This window comes from Thamnophis elegans, chromosome 10, assembly GCF_009769535.1.
Source record: "Thamnophis elegans isolate rThaEle1 chromosome 10, rThaEle1.pri, whole genome shotgun sequence".
Lineage (NCBI taxonomy): Eukaryota > Metazoa > Chordata > Lepidosauria > Squamata > Colubridae > Thamnophis > Thamnophis elegans.
This window is the reverse complement of record NC_045550.1, coordinates 4,162,928-4,177,621: the sequence shown is the minus strand read 5'-3', so window position 1 is coordinate 4,177,621 and position 14,694 is coordinate 4,162,928. Positions and strand designations below refer to the sequence as shown.

Sequence of the window (14,694 nt, the reverse complement as noted above, 5' to 3'; positions counted from 1 at the left end):
GAAGTGCAAGGTCAAAACAAAACAATATGTGAACAACAGAAAAATAATAAAACCCAACTTTCATTCAGCAATCAAACAAACACTCGGGCGGGTAATTAGGAGCCTATCCCCAGGCCTGCTGGGAGAGCCAGATCTTGAGGGCTGCGCGGAAGGTCTGGATAGTGGTGAGGGTGCGGATCTCCATGGGGAGCTCGTTCCATAGGGTCGGGGCAGCAACAGAAAAGGCTCTCCTCCGTGTGGTCGCCAGTCGGCATTGACTGGCAGATGGAATTCGCAGGAGGCCCAGTCTGTGCGATCTAATTGGTCGATTTAGGGAGGTAATCGGCAGAAGGCGGTCTCTCAAGTACCCAGATCCACTACCATGGAGTGCTTTAAAGATGGTCATCAGTATCCTGAAGCGCACCCGGAGACCAACAGGCAGCCAGTGCAGCTCGCGGAGGACAGGTGTAACGTGGGCGAACCGCGGTGCGCCCACTATCACTCGCGCGGCTGCATTTTGGACTAGCTGTAGTCGCCGGATGCACTTCAGGGGCAACCCCATGTAGAGCCCATTGCAGTATTCCAGTCTAGAGATCACAAGGGCTCGAGCGACTGTTGTGAGAGCCCCCCGATCTAAGTAGGGCCGCAACTGACGGACCAGGCGAACCTGGGCAAATGCCCCCCTGGTCACAGCCGACAGCTGGTGATCAAGAGTCAGCTGTGGATCCAGGAGGACTCCTAAGTTGCGGACCCTATCTGAGGGGTATAGAATTTGACCCCCCAGCCTAAGCGTTGGTATATTAGCCAAATTATTGGGGGGGAAACACAACAGCCACTCGGTCTTATCCGGGTTGAGTACCAGTTTGTTAACACTCATCCAGTTCTTAACGGCCTCCAGCCCCCGGTTCATCACGTCCACCGCTTCATTGAGTTGGCACGGGGCGGACAGATACAATTGTGTATCGTCCGCATATTGATGGTATTTTATACCGTGCCTCCGAATGATCTCGCCCAGCGGTTTCATGTATATGTTAAATAGTAGGGGTGATAGGACCGAACCCTGGGGTACCCCACATGTTAGGGGCCTCAGGGACGATCTCTGCCCCCCGACTAACACCGACTGCGACCTGTCCGAGAGGTAGGAGGAGAACCACCGCAGAACAGTGCCTCCCACTCCCACCTCCCGCAGTCGTCGCAGAAGGATACCATGGTCGATGGTATCGAAAGCCGCTGAGAGGTCAAGGAGAACCAGGATGGACGCATAGCCTCCATCTCTGGCCCTCCAGAGATCATCGGTCAATGCGACCAAAGCGGTTTCTGTGCTGTAACCAGGTCTGAAGCCGGACTGGAAGGGGTCAAGATAGCTAGCTTCCTCCAAGGTCCGTTGAAGCTGAAAGGCCACCACCTTCTCAACAACCTTCCCAATAAAGGGAAGGTTGGAGACAGGACGAAAGTTGTTTAAAATGGCTGGATCTAACGATGGTTTCTTCAGGAGGGGTCTCACCACCGCCGTTTTGAGTACGGCGGGGAAGTGCCCCTCCCGAAGGGAGGCGGTGACAACCGCCTGGATCCAGCCATGTGTCACCTCCCTGCTGTTAGCCACCAGCCAGGAGGGACACGGGTCCAAAATACAAGTGGAGGCACTTACAGCTCGGATGGCCTTGTCCACATCCCCAGAGGCAACTTCCTGGAACTCAACCCAGAGCTGATGTGGCAAATAGTCCTCCTGTGTCTCAGCTGGATCTACTGCGGTGGAGTCCAGGTCCGATCGAAACCGAGCTACTTTGTCCGCCAAGAATTGAGCATAGTCCTCAGCCCTACCCTGCAAGGGGTTTCCCGCCTCCCTCCTATTAAGGAGGGAGCGGGTTATCCTAAACAGGGCGGCTGGGCGCGACTCGGCGGACGCAACCAGGGAAGAAATATATGATCTTTTTGCAGTTCTTAATGCTCGGACATAGTCCCTGGTGCAGGTAGTTAAGAGTGCTCGGTTTGCTTCGGACCTGTCAGACCTCCACTGGTGCTCTAGGCATCTCCTCCGGCGTTTCTTCTCCCGGAGTTCCTCGGTGAACCAGGGAACTCTCCGGGATCCACTGACCCGGAGGGGCCGTAGTGGCGCAATCCGGTCGAGAGACTCCGACGCCGCCGAGTGCCAAGCGGCGGCCAGAGTCTCCGCCGAACTGTGGGCGAGGGTATCAGGAATAACCCCAAGCTCCGTCTGGAACCTCAGAGGGTCCATAAGTCGCCTGGGGCGGAACCACCTGGTCGGTTCCTCCTCCCTACGGTGGGGGTTTGGCCTCCGGAAGTCAAGCCTCAGTAGGCAATGGTCTGACCACGACAGGGGTATGATCTCATTACCCCTCAGACCAAGATCACACATCCACTGCTCCGAGAGGAATACGAGGTCGAGCATGTGACCCGCTGCGTGGGTTGGGCCCCGAATTACTTGGGTCAAGCCCATGGCTGTCATGGAAGCCATGAACTCCTGCGCCCCATCAGAGCGTTCACCGAGCGATGGCAAATTGAAGTCCCCCAGAACTATAAGCCTGGGGAACTCAACTGCCAGCTCGGCTACTGACTCGAGGAGCGAGGGGAGGGATGCTGCAACGCAGTTGGGAGGCAGGTACGTTAGCAGCAAACCCACTTGACCCTTGAGGTCCAACTTTATCAGCAGGGACTCACACCCGACAAGCTCCGGAGCAGGGACCCTACGAGGTAACAGAGATTCCCGGATTACAATAGCCACACCGCCACCCCTTCCCTGGGCTCTCAGCTGATGAAGCACCTGAAATCCCTCTGGGCACATCTCTACAAGGGGGACTCCTCCTTCTGTGCCCAGCCAGGTTTCAGTAATACATGCCAGGTCTGCCCTCTCGTCAACAATTAAGTCCCGGACGAGGGGAGCTTTGTGAACAACAGACCTGGCATTTAGCGACAACAGCCTGAGACCAGGGTCCTGACTACTCGCGCCATCTGGTCTTGGAGTGGGACTCCTAGGGCCGGAAGGAGGGATCTCTGTAATGTAGCGAACCCTCCTTCCCCGATAATGGCCAGCCCTAAGGTCCCCGCCGTATCTGCCTCTCCCTGTCACGACCGCTATGCTCCGACCCACTCCCATGTCCATGGTCCCCCCAACCACCCCAGTTCCTCCCGTCTTCCCCAGCAGGTCCTCCGAGTCAAACATTCTCATTTATCCACTCTAACAATTCCCACATAAAAATTTAAAACATATAAAATACAGAGGTAACAATTACTAAAAGTGGGCCATTCATTCAATTCCATTCAACTCCCATACACTCAACATTCTATTTAAAATTGCGCAGTTATAGTATATAATAATATGGAAACAGTGGAGGAAGCGATGGTCTGCTCCTCTCCCTTCTTATGTCCTGGGGAACTGTCCTTAGCCACCAAGTCAAAAGTACGTAATGTATAAGGTGGCTGTAGACAAACAAGATTGAGTATAGAGCTCCAAAGTTCGTAAACGGCATCCATATAGTCTTGCCCCACTGGTGGAGGTTAGCGGGCTGTATATTCGAGAGTCTCTTTCCCAAAGATATATAAGGGCCCCAATGTAGGAGACCAGAGTTCGAGACTAACTTGCACCGCTCTTGCAAATGGAAGGAAAAATGCTGGTATTCTCGGGGTTCAGTTCTTATCCCTGCAGTCGCCATCCTCTATTGCTCCCTGCCGGTTGGCCACAGTCCCACTCCTCCTAATGGTTAGGTGAGCAGGGGGTTAGGTCCGGAGGGGGCTATAACGATGATAAATAGTAAAACAGCAGATGATAAATAGTAAAAATAGGTAACGGATAATAAAGTGAGCAGAAATAGATCCGAGGGGGGGGGGGGCGTCTAGGGCAAAAGCAAGCACGTCCATTCAGTCTGCAGATTCAGTGCAGGCTCCAACAGCTTCCGACAGCCCCCTTCTTTAAAGTAAACTAAGTTGAAGATTCACCCCTCTCAGCTCACTAGTTACCAAGACTCACAATCTCAGTCACAACCACTCAGCTCCAGCATAGTCAGCAAGCTGGCCGGAGAGGAGGATGTAAAAATGAGTGCTGTGAGTCAGCTGTTTGGCGCCGCCATTTCCTCCACGCTTCCCTTCCAGCCTCAGCAGCCGCTGTTCCGCTGCTCTGGGATGACTGCTAGGACCAGGGGCCAGCAGGTAATTGGCCAGGGGGCTCACCAGCAGCACCAGGAGCTACCAGAAAAGACCAAAGATGGTAAGGTGGTGGGGGAGGCTCCGAACAGGCTCCGAACGCCCGCGCGCCACTCTCACCGCCGCGCGCCGCCGTCGCCGCCGTCCTCGCACAGCTGGGTAGCCCGGGCTGCCGCTGTAGTAAAAATGCGAGCCTCCGGATTTCAGCAGGTCCTATGGATTCCGGAGCTCTTGGGCTCTCCCAGGAGCTGTTCCCAACAATTTTTGCGGTCCGTTTGGAGGCTTCCTGGTGCTTTTTCGCCAAGTTAATGTGGAGCGAAAAAGCCCGGTCGCCATTCCAAACCCGCACATGCGCACCTCATTGGGGGATTTTATCTCGTTCATTTTCTAAGCAATAACTCTCTACAATTTTATCCTTAATAAATAGCTGCCTACAGCATACTAGAGGATGAAATAATTGTTTGCAGTGTAGACTGTTTATATACATGTTGAAATATGGAGAGAGATAATTCACTTGTGTCTTCTATATGAATACAAACACTCATGACAAAACGTAAATAACATTAATTAAACTGGATGCACAAGTGTTCTTTCACCAATTTTGGAAGGTTGTGTTGCCACTGTGATGCTAGTACATTTGCTATTAGTCTTTTGTACACATTTTGGGTTAGAATAAGTTCTATTAGTTTATAAGCATTTTACTTCAAAACTTGTCTCTTAAATTACAGAATATGTGGATTGAGAGAACTATTTATGTGACAGCGTATAAACTACCTGGCATTTTAAGATGGTTTGAAGTCAAATCAGTATTTATGGTAAGTTTGCGTCAGAAGTTTTTTTAATAAGGTCACTTTATTAGATGGGCAATACTTTTAAACAAATCAAAATGTATATAATTTGCTGATGCTTACATTTTGAATGTTTGCAGAAATGTTCCATGAATTTATATTTGCATCAGTCCTTCTAGGGAGACCAGACCAAGAAACTAAAGTCATGCAGGCCAATATTACTTTTATTATAAATTCTTGCAAGTTTAAATATGCTTCTCCTCTCCTTCCATCTTCAGGACAACTAGAACATTACACTTTAAACACATTACTGGGAATTTTTAGGGTTTTTTTTAAGTATTAACTGTAATGTAAAGATTCCAGTCATGAAAAATTAATTCCTGCACGAATGATTTTCATTAATACCAGTTTTTTCCAATTAGTTTAACTAATTTATGCTTTTAAATACTTACTCAAAATCTAAAATTGCTCCATTGAGTACTGATTTTTTTTTTAGAAGACAATAAGTGTGTCATTGTGAAATACTTCATCTGCTTGACATTCCTATTATTCCATCTGGGCACCATTTTGGTCTAGATCCATTTATAGAATTTAAAATTGTGGACAGCAGTGCATCACTTTGCCATGAAGTTTTTTGGGACATCTGAGATTGATTAAAAATAGTATTCTGTGCTATGAGTATGAAATGAAAGATTCTGAAATGTTATCATGAAGGAACTATGGATTCAAAGAAAGCATTTGATATTAGGGTGAAACACAATTTCTACCTACGTCAGGTCTGAGAATAAATTACAAGGTTTTCATTGCAATCAGTTTGCATTTTTGTGTAAGGGATTTCTGTTAGAGCAGAATTGTTTTGAGATTCATGTAGCTTACATACCATGAGCCGAGGTGGCGCAGTGGTTAGAGTGCAGTACTGCAGGCTACTTCAGCTGACTGTTAGTTGCAGTTCGGCAGATCAAATCTCACCGGCTCAAGGTTGACTCAGCCTTCCATCCTTCCGAGGTGGGTAAAATGAGGACCTGGATTGTTGTTGGGGGCAATATGCTGACTCTGTAAACCGCTTAGAGAGGGCTGAAAGCCCTATGAAGCGGTATATCTGAATCACCTCCACTCGACCAATTAGATCCCACAGATTAGGCCTCCTCCAAGTTCCATCAGCCAGTCAATGTCGACTGGCAACCACGCAGAGGAGAGCCTTCTCTGTGGCAGCTCCGACCCTATGGAACGAACTCCCCGTGGAGATTCGTACTCTCACCACCCTCCAGACCTTCCGCATAGCCCTTAAAACCTGGCTGTCCCGACAGGCCTGGGGCTAAAGACCTTAACCCTGCCCGAATAGTATGAATGTTGTGCTTTTCAATGATGTATTGTCTTATATGTAACTTGGTTTGTCCTCCCCTCCCCCTGAACTGTGAGCCGCCCTGAGTCCCCGCAGGGAAAAGGGCGGCATACAAATAAAGTATCTTATCTTATCTTATATAAGTCTAAGTGCTATTGCTATTGCTATCTCTCCAAATTGAATTTGCCCATCCTACAAAGTTATTTGGGGGGGGGGATGCCTCAGTTTTCTTTTCCACATGACTTTAAGATGCTACGGCAGTAATGGCTAACCTTTTTGTTGTTGGGCGCCAAAAGTGCCAGGGCGTGATCTTGATAGCACGCGTGCATGCCAGCACCCATATGCAAAGCGCGACCCCACATGCGCATGCGTGGGTAACCCACGCCCACACTTGAGCTTGGTATTTCCTCCGTGGGGATGGGGGAGGCCGTTTTTGCCCTCCCCAGCTTCCAGGAAAGCCTCCGGACAGGCCCAACAAGCCAACTGGAAGTTCTGAAGTGATCCATGTGCCATAAGTTCACCATCACGGAGCTAGGGGCTTCAAGGTAGACCATTCCTTTTGTAATCCCATTTCTGGAACCATTTGCTAAAACCATCAGTTTTAGGAGGATGGGGAAAATAACTTGTTTCAACATGATTTGGCTGACTAAAGAAGTTTCACTTTCCAGATTTGGATTGAGGATGTGTCTATTCCTTTTCATAGATACATTTATTTTATACTATTATAATTACTGTTATGAAATCTACCGTTTATTTTTATCATAATATTGTATTTTCTAAATAAACTACTTAGATATTTATGATAGGAACCATAGAAATTTAATGGCAATATAATTATTATTTTTTTAAAAAATCAAAATCAAATTAAATGTGTTCTATAATGAACTATACCACATTGTTTAATTCAGCACAGAATGAGCAAACACAGAAATTCAAAGGATGAATTAATTTTACACTGATATTGATAAAATATGGTTTATTTGATGACTTTAATCATATGTGATTAAAATTCCTCTGTTATGAAAGCTTTCTTTAGATAGGAAATGACAGTCTGAAACAGATCATTTTTACACATACCACGCAATTATGCATAATTTTCTAATATTTATGTTTTTTGTAAATAAAAATTATAATGATACACAGTTGAAATCAATACCTCACGTCAATCAATCTTAATATTTCAAAACAGAGCATTTAAATTTTTAATACAGCTCCACCGAAGTCACAGCACCTGTTCAGACTGTCATATAACATAGAAAGCTACTAACACAATTATGTATTCCAGAATTCTATAATTCCAAAATGCTTAATTCTTGACACAAATATTATGCCCAAAGTATAAAATAACATGAAATAAATAATAGGCATTGTAAATTATTGGAAACAGAAATAATCTTTAGGAATCAGCTGTATTGCTGGTATTTTATTTCTAAATGGAAATTGTGCTAATTTAAGTCTAAAACTAGCCTTTGTGATATTTGTGATAGAATGAATAAGAAAGCATATTATGCTATGAAGATTATGCTCTCCAGATTAATTTATATATTTCATTTATATAAATAGTTATATATTTGCAAAGAATAATAGAAGAAAATATGCAAAAAAAAATACTGATTTTGGAGTTTGTAATTGCTCCTGTATTTGCATTGTAAGCAATCAGAAAATAAAACAATCAGAAGTGGAAATGTATTATCCAGATTTGTCCTCCTGACTATTTATGCTTATAGTTAAGACCTGCTTAGGCCTCCAATTGAACGCAGCAAATTAAACATTCAAATACATTCATGCAGCCCCCCCTATCTTCCGAATCTCCAGATGTTCATCTGGAGATGTCAGATAACCTATAGTTACATGTCTATCACGTTCACACAACTGTCTATGTGAATCAGGCTCTAAGAATCTAGGGTTCCATACCAAGCAAAGAGTCTTAATTCATTCAAATAAATACAACTTTCTTTCAGTTCTCCAGCTATTTACATGATGGTCAGGAAGAATAAGGAGCACATCCAATCTAGCTTGAGATCACAATATATTCAGTAGATTCCCTAAACTGAGTTTCTTTCTTCTGACTTGGAGTTAAACTTATCACTAAATTTGTAATTAGGGTATTCATAGACATCAATTCATGATTATTTCTGAAATATATTTCTTAATAAGGAATAAACACGTTACTTCAAATCTGCCTTCTGAGTTCTAGGTTAAATAGTAACATTTAATTAACAGAAACTATTCCAACGAAGTCAAATAAATTCCATTAACCTCTAATGTCATTTCTATGTATTTCTGTCTCTATTTCCATCTCTGTTCCACCTGTTGGAGAATATACACAGGTATCACAGATTTGTGATTTATTTTAGTACGGTAATTTATTTTTACTGTGAAGTTTCCCAGACAAAAATTGTTTATTCTGAAAAGTGTCTCGATCATGGGTTGTAGGGTTGGAAGTCCTGATAAAAATCTTCTTTTCCTCTTGACTGAGGCAAATATTGGAGTAAGCAGTGGATGACTCGTGAAATATGTACATATATTTATAATGAGAAAATAAGACAGGAGAGATCATAAGGCACTGGGATTAGAGGATTCGTATATTCACTGAATGTATGAAATAACAGTATGATCATAGCCGAGGTGGCGCAGTAGTTAGGGTGCAGTACTGCAGGCCACTTCAGATGACTGTTATCTGCAGTTCAGCGGTTCTAATCTCACCGGCTCAAGGTTGACTCAGCCTTCCATCCTTCCGAGGTGGGTGAAATGAGGACTGTGGGGGCAATATGCTGACTCTGTAAATCGCTTAGAGAGGGCTGAAAACCCTATGAAGTGGTATATAAGTCTAAATGCTATTGCTATTGCTATAGCTATGTTGATAGGCTGTTAAACAATAGAAAAGTAGAGTAAAGGATATTTATGGAGAAAAAAATACAGAATCTCTGTAATATAATATTATAGATGAAATATTCTACATTTTCAAAAAAGAAAAAGAAAATATTAAAACTTGAAAATGTTAATCTAAATATCTGTATAGTCTTCTGTTGCCTGAACTATATCAGAACAGATTAGATAGCCTAACATTAGAACTATAGCAGGAGAGTTTGAAATTTTAGGCCATTAGATGCAACTCCCTGCTCTGCACAAATATCCAAATTCAAGCATGCCAAATTGCAGATGATTAGTTTCCTTTGTGCATGCACTGAAGGGGACCTCAATACCACTCTGGGTAATTGCCTTCAGATCTTATTTTTAGAAGATTTTTCTAACATTTAAATGAAATCTGGTTTTATGTAACTTAAATCCATCATATCATGTCCTGGAGTTGTGAAATAATAGAGAATAGATCTTGTCCATGTTCCTTATAATGCTTTTAGAAGAAACTTATATTTCCTATGATTCTTCTCTTCTCAAACTTCCTTCAATTTCTCTTTGTAAGATTTAGTTTCTAGTTTCTTCATTGTCGAATAGAATAGAATAGAATAGAATAGAATAACAGAGTTGGAAGGGATCTTAGAGGTCTTCTAGTCCAACCCCCTGACTAGGCAGGAAATTCTATACCATTTCAGACAAATGGTTATCCAGCATCTTCTTAACAACTTCCAGTGTTGGGGCATTTACAACTTCTGGAGGCAAGCTGTTCCACTGATTAATTGTTCTGTCAGGAAATTTCTCCTCAGTTCTAAATTGTTTCTCTCCTTGATTAGTTTCCACCCATTGCTTCTTGTTCTATACTCAGGTGCTTTGGAGAATACTTTGACTCCCTCTTCTTTGTGGAAACCCCTGAGATATTGAAACACTGCTATCATGTCTCCCCTAGTCCTTCTTTCTATTAAACTAGACATACCCAGTTCCTGCAGCCGTTCTTCATATGTTTTAGCCTCCAGGCCCCTAATCATCTTTGCTGCTCTTCTCTGCACTCTTTCTAGAGTCTCCACATCATTTTTTACATCTTGGCAACCAAAACTGAATGCAGTATTCCAAGTATGGCCTTACCAAGGCATTATAAAGTGGTATTAACACTTTACGTGATCTTGATTCTATCCCTCTGTTTATGTAGCCTAGAACTGTGTTGGCTTTTTTAGCAGCTGCTGCACATGGCTGGCTCCTATTTAAATGATTGTCCACTAGGACTCCAAGATCCCTCTCCCAGTTACTACTATTGAGCGAGGTACTACAAATACTGTACCTGTGCATTTTGTTTTTCTTGCCTAAATGTAGAACCTTACTTTTTTCACCATTGAATTTCATTTTGTTAGATAGTGCCCAGTGTTCAAGTTGTAGACTTGTTCTAGATTTAGATTTGATCTAAATCTAGATCAAGTTCTACTTTTGTTCTACTTTCCCTGTTTCACTTTAAAGTGGATGACCAGATCTTGACAATGCTCAAGATGAAAGGCATCTGTTGAGGCATCTAGAAATAAAAAGAAAATTTGATACTAAAGATTTCAGAGAATCTATAACTAGTGTCATGTGGTATGTGTTTTTGGTGCTGTATCAATGAAGATGCAAAAAAAATTATTTAGTCAGCAGAAGTAAGTCCTGGTGCTGATTGTGGTTCAGATCCACATTTACAAAATTTACACATTTACAAAATTAAATAAAACAAATAATGTAATCAGTCAAGATTCAATCTCAGCAATATTCTGTAGGATAATGCAGCGAATGTTTAAAAATTAGATTTAATGAATTAGGTTTGATAAAATCTCTGAAGAACTCTAGACGGAAATGTATTGTATCATTAAACAGGAAACAAAAATATTGCAAAACGCAAATTGTCCTTCAGCTGGTATTTTGAAAATACCTAAATAGAGGTAGATAGTAAAAGAGACAGAGGAAAATTTTGCCCTCACCAAATACTTTTAGAGTTTTAGAAAAGAAGAAACAAGGAGTTAAAACTAAAGGCAAAGCAAGGAATTGATAACGATTTCAGATATCAAGGCAATCTTTTGTATAAAGATGGGCAATATCAAAAATAAAAAAGATAAACATTTCCTATACAAAATGATTAAAAAATGGTATAAATAAACATAAGAACAATCTAGAAGTTGATGATACCTATGAAGTACTAAAAAAAAACATTACTAACAACAGAACTGCAGAAATGAAATACCAACAGAACTGTTTAAAGCTTTGCACGATAATTACTAATTTGCAGTTAGTAAACAGATGTGGCAAATACGGCAGGATTAAGGAAGTGGAAAAAATCAATTTAGATTCAGCATCAGAAAAACTTCAGTGCTAAAAATTGTTAAAGCTACCAAACAATTGCAGATACCTGATAATGAGAAAATGGTCAAGGTGTTGCATTCCATGCTTCAACAATCCATGGAACAAGCACTGTCAGATGTACAAGCTAGATTCAAAAGAGGCAGCTCACATTCCTAATTGTTTCTGGATAATGGAGAAGGCTAGAGTTCCCCAAAGACATTTTTCATTGATTATTCTAAGGCTTCTTATTTTAGTCTACAATAAATTGCCCACAGTCCTTAGAAAAATGGGTGTACCAGGCCATCTTATTTGTGTACTGAAAAAAAAACTACAATGAGCAAGTAACAACAGTATGAAGCAACCAAATGGTTCTAATCTAAGAAATTAGTGTACCAAGACAGTACCAAACAGTCTCCTTATTTAGTTAAATGCAGAAGAAATCCTGGATTAGAAGAAATAGAAACTGGAACTAAAATAGCTGGGCGAAACAACAACAACAACCTGAAAAACATACTCATGATACTTTTTTGATGCCTGCAAGCCAGGAGAACATAAAACAAACCTCTTATTGAAGATGAAAGAAGAGAAAGTTCTTCATTGGCCACTATACCACTACTAATTAAGATTAGACAAACTAAGATTATGACAATGCCAGTACAATGCAAATAGATAGAGATGAAGTAAAAACAGATTATGGCCAAACATTCACAAGACTAGTGATTGTAGTCATGAAATAAAGAGACATCTGTGAGAAAGACTATTGGTGGCAGGCTGAACCAAGGTAGGCCTCAAGCCTGAACCAAACTAGGGTTTCATGATATTAAGTTCTAACTGTTCATATAGAAATTGCAAGGTTTGTTTTTAGGACATAGTGCGGTTAGACATGGGTTAGAAGGAAGTCTGCGCATGAAATATGCTGAAGCGAAGCATCTATTTCAGCCCATTTGCTGGCTTGGCTGTAAATCTGTTTGGTAGACACATATTGTTAGTTCCTCAAAATACATGCTATGTCTGTCCATTGGCTGACTTATGTATTATGACATCCTGTAAACATAATATTGCTGTAACACAAGGGCAAATCTTGAGGGGTGTTTCCAAAACTAACAGATGGCTTTAGCTGAAAGCGATAAACTATATAAGGAATTCCTGACTTTCACTCATTGTTCAGGCCATTCTTTCTGAACCTGCGCAATAAACATTTCCTTCTCTGAAGAGCTGGCTTTTGTGTCCCGTCTTTTCTACAACAATACAATATATAAAATTGCACAAATAATATAGTGATGACAAACATACATATTCTGAATGCCATTCTATTTCCAATTCTGATGTATCCCTATGAAAGTTAATTTTAGGGGGGGGAAATCCATTTCAATACTAGTGTGTAGAACACGGGGCCCCAACCCCTAGTCCATGGACTGGCACCAGGGTGCTGCATGCCAGAAACTGGGCCACACAAACCAATGAAGCTCCACCGTGAGATTCAGGGAGCATGCGAAACCATGCTCCCTACCGTCCTTGTAAAAACCTATCTTCACAGAACCGGTCCCTGGTGCCCGGAAGGTTGGTAGTCACTGGTGTAAAAAATTGATAAAAAATACTTTCAACCAAAAGGATCATTCAATGCTAGATGGATTAAAAGCACACAGCTTGCTGGAAGCATTAATAACCAAGTTAAAATGTAAATATTTTGGAAACTTAATTAATTAAGATAGTTAATTAACACAGGTTGAACGTAATCAATGTGTGCATGTAAGTGACAGTTATAAAGACTTGATTATGTGCCTTTCAGAAATATCTTAAGCTACTGGTGTTTTTCTACAAAGTTTATGGAAATTATAGCAATCAGATATAAAATTGCATTTCGGCATACCTCAAATGTATGCCAATATTATACAAAAGGGTCTGCCTCTGTTGGATTGGAGAAGAAAAATAGATCTCTCTTTAAATAATTAAAATAAAAAATAAAATTATTAAAACTGTCACTGCATGCATGGTCAGGAACAGCTTCTGAAGCAATTTTATTTGATAGGAAATGGAAAGAACTACATTACTGGTTCAAACGGAAATACTGTTTTTGTGCTCCTGTGCATGGCACATCTTTCAAAATATTGCAATAGTCCGACTATTTTGTGCATTTCATGAAAAATCTTGGCAACATGAAATACACGCTAGGGATTAAGAATTTTTTACTATCTTTCAGTCCTCTTCATCCTGCAGTTTTTGTCATATCAAAAAGAATCCACCCTGTGATACAATGCATGATGGTAAACGGTGACAACGGTTTGTCCATCAAATGTACAAAGAGCTGACATACAGCTTTTGATGTGTTCAGTTTCTGTTTTACTCTACATCAGTGGCGATTGATCTAAACAAATGCACTTTTTGCTTATTGTCAAGTTGTTGTATTTATCAGTCCAAATTTTCGAGCGTGAGCATCATTATTCAATATTGTGTTTTAAAACTACATTATTATTATTTTTCCCCAGGAACAAAAATCTCTTATTTTCGGTTAATATTTGAATTCAAACTATTACAGCTTCTTGCAATCATTTTTGTTAATTAAACCTTTGTTTTCTCAGATTGAAATCAGTCCACTTGAAAATGCAATTGAAACGATGCAGTTAACAAATGATAAAATTAACAATATGGTTCAGCAACATTTGAATGATCCAAATCTACCTATTAACCCTCTGTCTATGCTGCTAAATGGCATTGTGGATCCTGCAGTCATGGGAGGCTTCACCAATTACGAAAAGGTTTGGTTATTTTTTGTTCTCTCAGTAGTGATAAAGAAAATAAAATAAAATAAAATAAAGAGCTTTATGGCAATGACACAACCGAATAAGTTACTAATAAACTGATTAGTAGCCATTACTAGTAGAATGTATTTCATATTTTAAAATTGGGTAATCATTTGCTAATATAACTACTTTTAAAACATTTTTTGTAACAGTTCGTTCAGGTAAGACAGAGAATCACAGAAACCAGAAACTAAGGTGAACCATTTCTTGTTTGATGAGCAAGCAATGAGGATTAGTAGACAGAAGAGAAAATCAAGGAAGAATTTGTCTGGTCTTGTTTCTTTCTCCTCTTCTCCCCTCTAAATTATTAGACAATCTGAAGATTTAAATCTGATTTGAAAACCATAATTAATCTAACACTGGGGCAGTTGGCTCCAAGGGTAAGGCTTTGAGGAGAGCCCTTCAGCCACATTTTTACAATGGCTTAATC

General features: G+C 41.3%; 1 protein-coding gene across 3 annotated transcripts in view; it reads left to right on the top strand.

The window, feature by feature from the left end:
• Nucleotides 1-14,694, top strand: part of DOCK1 (dedicator of cytokinesis 1) — a 510,685-nt gene that overhangs the window by 449,702 nt on the left and 46,289 nt on the right. For all 3 annotated transcript variants that reach the window (XM_032224957.1, XM_032224956.1, XM_032224955.1), the window contains exons 44-45: nt 4,866-4,952; nt 14,043-14,219. In XM_032224957.1, coding sequence (XP_032080848.1) covers nt 4,866-4,952; nt 14,043-14,219 — 264 coding nt within the window. The remainder of the gene's footprint in view (nt 1-4,865; nt 4,953-14,042; nt 14,220-14,694) is intronic.